Genomic DNA, 5,000 nt, shown 5'->3' with positions numbered 1-5,000 from the left:
GGGGGGGTTGGAGTGTGTTACAGACATCTATTCTGTGTGTGTGTGAGAACTAAACAGATGATCAGAGTGTGTTTCCCAGCAGGTGTCTGTTGGAGTCATGGCTATATGAAGGTTTGTGTGCGTGTGCGTGTGCGTGTGCGTGTGCGTGTGCGTGTGCGTGTGCGTGTGCGCGTGCGCGTGCGCGTGCGTGTGCGCGTGCGCGTGTGTGCGTGTGTGTGTGTGTGTGCACGTCTGTTCCTCACCTTTGCATGTCTTCCCGTCCTCGCTGATCTCATATCCCACCTTGCAGTAGCACAGAGCACCCGTTCTGGTCATAGCACAGCTATCTGGACACGCAGTGCAGTTTTGCTCTGGAAAGAAAGATGAGGATCAGTCATTAGGGTTAAGTGTTCAACTGAATGCAGGGTGAGTGAGTGAGTGTGTGTGTGTGTGTGTGTGTGTGTGTGTGTGTGTGTGTGTGTGTGTGTGTGTGTGTGTGTGTGTCTGTGTGTGCAAGCACAGGCACAGAAATACACATGTTCTGAGGAAAACCTATGTGGAAATATTGACCTGTCTCAGTGTGTGTGTGTGTGTGTGTGTTGGCGATAGATAGACTGTGTTTGTGTGTAAGCACATCTGTGTAAACACGTGCACGTGTGTGTGTGTGTGTGTGTGTGTGTGTGTGTGTGTGTGTGTGTGTGTGTGTGTGTGTCTGTAAGGGCACATGTGCACTGGACTCCCTCATTAACACACTTAAAGCCTACTCAGTCGATTATACATTTTCAAAACAGGCAAAGAATCAATACGCACACCTGAACAAGCCCTGAGGACCGCCAGAGTCATGGGAATTCTGCTATTCATCTGGGACACCTTCTCTGAGCTCTGCTATATGAATATGAGCCTCTGCTCGCCTTTTGACCCGAACCCATGGGCCTCGCCTTGGGCATCTAAGAGCAGGAAAGGCCAAGGATTTACATGGGGCCTCCAGGCCTTTCTTTCTCAGCAGGTTCTGTGTTGGCCACAGGCACTCAACATGCTACGTTAAGCCACCCTGATTAAATGCTAACTGCTCTGCAATTTAATGATTAAGAGCCTCTCAACTGGGGACTTTTGGGACCTCTCTATCCCTCTCTCTATCCCTCTCTCTATCCCCCTCTCTATCCCCCTCTCCCTGCATCTATCCATCTATCAATTTCTGCCCAAGAGAGGGAGCCCGCTATGTCAGTAGCTAACGGTTGTTGGCAGTCAGAGTCAATTGAGGGATTTGTGAAATGAGATTGACAAAGGATGGATAAACGTTTCTGGTGCCACCCAACACAGCTGTGGCACATAAAAGAGGAGAAACACATTATGAGAAAAATAACTGAAGGACTAGAGCTCATCATTTTATAACTAATAATAACATACCTATGTAGCTGTAAACAGGCAGGTGTGTGTGTGTGTGTGTGTGTATGTGTGTGTGTGTGTGTGTGTGTCTGTGTGTGTGTGCGTGATTGCAGGGTGCCTTAAACATGCAGTCTTCCAGAGAAACACACACACACACACGCCTTCTCAAAACTGTACATGCACATATAAAAGCATTACTATCTTATGTCTCAACACAGTCACCCTCAAACAACCTCATGTGTAAGCATGAAAACGCACACACTCACTCACACACACAGTCAACTTGGCCTGGTGTGAACCATCATGAAAAATTGATTGTTCCTCCCGTCGCCATCCTTGAGTGCTTGATTATGTGTGTGTATTGGTGTGTCTGTGTCTGTGTGTGTGTGTGTGCGCATGTTAGCACACATGAACACAGTGTGTCTGGCAGTGTGTGCACACATGTGTAGAATTAAACATGAAATGACCCATTCAAGGAGAATGATACACAACGCCCTACACACACACACACACACACACACACACACACACACACACACACAACTAAGACATCAGCTTGTACAGTCAGGCAGTCTGCTGTTTAACAAAAGCACATACTGTACATACATACATACATATATAAATGCCGTACATTTTCTCTCTTTTCCTCACACATTTCTTACATGCATTAGACAAACCTTTCAGAGGGAAGGAAGTGGGCTCTAACACCCCAGCCTGAACTGCCCATGATCTCAGCAAAGATTTTTTTTAAATACCAATGAATTCTGGTATGGTGTGGGCGCGCACACACACACACACACACACACACACACACACACACTAAACTTGCAACCAGTTCTTGGGAAATTGCTGTTTTGCTGACACAGTTGTTATCATTTACAGGGATTTCAAGACCACACATAAGAGGATGTTGGTACATCTCCACCCATTACCAGGGAAATAACTGAAATGTGCTCCACACATTAGAGGATGTTGGTGCATCTCCACCTTTTACCAGGGAAAGAGCTTGGGCCTTGGTTCCTCTTTCGCTTTGATACTTCATCTTGGACCCTCTCCTGTAGTACTTATTATGTTTTTATATTTATTGTCTGCACCAATATGCCAAAACGAATTCCTGGTAGGTGTTAACTTACTTGGCAATAAAAACAATTCTGATTCTGATTCTGATTCTGATTCTCCTGAGCAGGGCCAAAATACGCCCAGTCTGCCTCCAATCACACCGAATGACATCGAAGATACTATCTCTTCCGTGATTGGCTCAGTCATCATTCAGTGCTTGCCGCAGCGTGTCTGTATGTTTGTATATCAAGACACATATGAAGCAGATCCATTTCAAAAGTTTGATCTGGGAAGTTGCTGGACTAGTAACTATAACAACAATAGTAAATGGTGAACTGCCCAACGACATTTCTACCACAGTCAGTGTATTTAGGGAGACACTGAATAAACAACACAAATGTATTCTCTCATGGTGACAAGTGTTATAAACTCAATAAATTCCATGGTTAAAAAGCATTGCTTTCTGGAGAACGGCCAACTTTGAAGTTAGCGAGGATTTTGGCTTAGAAAAAGGAGCACATTTCAGTCAAGCAACCTCTGTTATCTTTGACTAAAGACTGAAGTACTAGCCTGGGCACTAAACAGGATGGCTTCTTTTCAGACTAAACCAATACACACCGCCTACATACCTATACACATGCATGGCTACTGGGATATACACAGAGGAAACTAATGGTACACTTTGTGTCGTGGCGTTCTTTGTCTAATATCTTTGCATGTCAGGAGTCCTCGGTGGTCTTTCTCCCTTACACACCCCCATGAGACTAGACCCTGGTGTGTGGAGACTAGAGACCCTGGTGTATGGAGACTGGGGGGGGGGGGGGGGGGGGGCATTCCATACTGCTATCTAATGAGGCCAGAATACAGAGGCAACGACCTGTGAACCAGCCCCCCAAAAACACACACACACACACACACACACACACACACACGTGTAATGAGAAGGGTACGAGGACATGGGGCTGGCACACACGTTGTTGTTTGGATGTTTTGTGCTGTTGTCTGTGTTGGGAAGTAAAAGCCAGTCTTTGTATGAGAGACCCGAGACTCCTCACTGCCACGCTCCAGTGACTGCCAACCTACAAATCTCTCTCTCTCTCTCTCTCTCTACCTCTCTCTTTTTCTCTCTCTCTCTCTCTCTCTTTTTCTCTCTCTCTCTCTCCATTGCTCTCTTTCCCTTTCTGTTTATCATTCTCTCTTTTATCTCCCAATCACTCTTTCCCTGTCTCTCCACGCTTCTTTCTCTCTTCTCTTCTCTCTCTCTCTCTCTCTCTCTCTCCTGATCCATCTTTGGACACACAGCCGGTAAACATGTGTAATCATTCACCAAATGTTATGAATGTTATCCAGACAATCGAAGCAATCTAAAGTGACACCCCATGCCAAACAAAACCTACAAAAGATTACATCACAGCTACTCACACTAAATGCATGCATTCGTCATGATATATGTGTTTATTTGCAAGGCTATCTCTGTGTTTGCACATTAATGTACCAGTGGCAGATGTAGCATTTATATGGGTTCATATATTTGTGCATGTGAGCGTACACATACTTTTACTCTAAGTCGTGTTTGTGTGGTTTTGTGTGTGTGTATACGAGCAGTGAGCCTCCTTAATTAAGTTCATATTGTACTCTGTAACGGCCTGCACAATGCTGAACAGTTGGCCGAACAAGACATCCCGAGTTCCAAAACACTAGCCTCACCGGAACTGCTTGTGTAATTCGCAATTTCTCTATTCCCAATCGGTCCTCCTCTCGCCCCATCGCCACGGAAACAAACACCATCCCCTTGTTTTGGTCCCCATCACGTTTGTCCAGCCAACGAACACGTGCCTCAAGAGGACCACCAACAGGCATGCCTAATCAAGACACACGGATAATACAGGACACGATAGCATTCCCTGTTTTGGATTCTGGAAGTCCAAAACCTCCAAGCAAGTACAAACACACACACAAACAAACAAACAAACAAATACACAAAACGTGTCTCTCTCTCTCACTGTCTCTCTCTCTCTCTCTCACACACACACACACACACACACACACACACACACACACACACACACACACACTACCAATTACTGCAGGTTTATTTGTCTTCCCTGACTCCCACACACACTAATGCTTGCACATGTGATTGCTTGGACATTGTGCGCTAACACAGTATGCGGATGCACACATAAATAAACACTGCAAATATCTGGCTCATAAGCACACAAACTTGAATTAATAAATGAATGGACTGCTAATCCCATACAGCTGGTCTCAAAAACAGATGGGAGAACTCACATGTGAGCCTGCATTAGTGTTGCTACCATACCAAAATTATGACTTCAATACCATACCTGCCTAAATATCTCCATACCGATACTGAAACCATACCACGGCAAAAAACGAAAAACATCAGGAAAAGTAATGGAATAATATATCATATGGAACTTAAAATTCCAATGCAGAAAATATTTGGACAATGTCAATGTAAGGCAGTGGAGGATGTGGAGAATTAAACCACAGGAGTACCACAGTGTTTTTAACATCCAACCAGGAGCTCTGTGCACGTTCACATCCCTCCA

The 5,000-nt window shown here is 45.0% G+C and overlaps 1 protein-coding gene across 1 annotated transcript in view; it reads right to left on the bottom strand.

The window, feature by feature from the left end:
• The window catches only part of lrp1aa (low density lipoprotein receptor-related protein 1Aa), a 149,331-nt gene that overhangs the window by 103,856 nt on the left and 40,475 nt on the right, over nt 1-5,000 (bottom strand). Inside the window, exon 4 of the mRNA XM_031567561.2 lies at nt 243-350. Within this exon, the coding sequence (XP_031423421.1) occupies nt 243-350 (108 nt within the window). The remainder of the gene's footprint in view (nt 1-242; nt 351-5,000) is intronic.

The sequence above is a fragment of the Clupea harengus genome, chromosome 5, assembly GCF_900700415.2.
Source record: "Clupea harengus chromosome 5, Ch_v2.0.2, whole genome shotgun sequence".
Taxonomy (NCBI): Eukaryota; Metazoa; Chordata; class Actinopteri; order Clupeiformes; family Clupeidae; genus Clupea; species Clupea harengus.
Note: the sequence above shows the minus strand (reverse complement) of the source record. Positions and strands in the feature narration are given on the sequence as shown.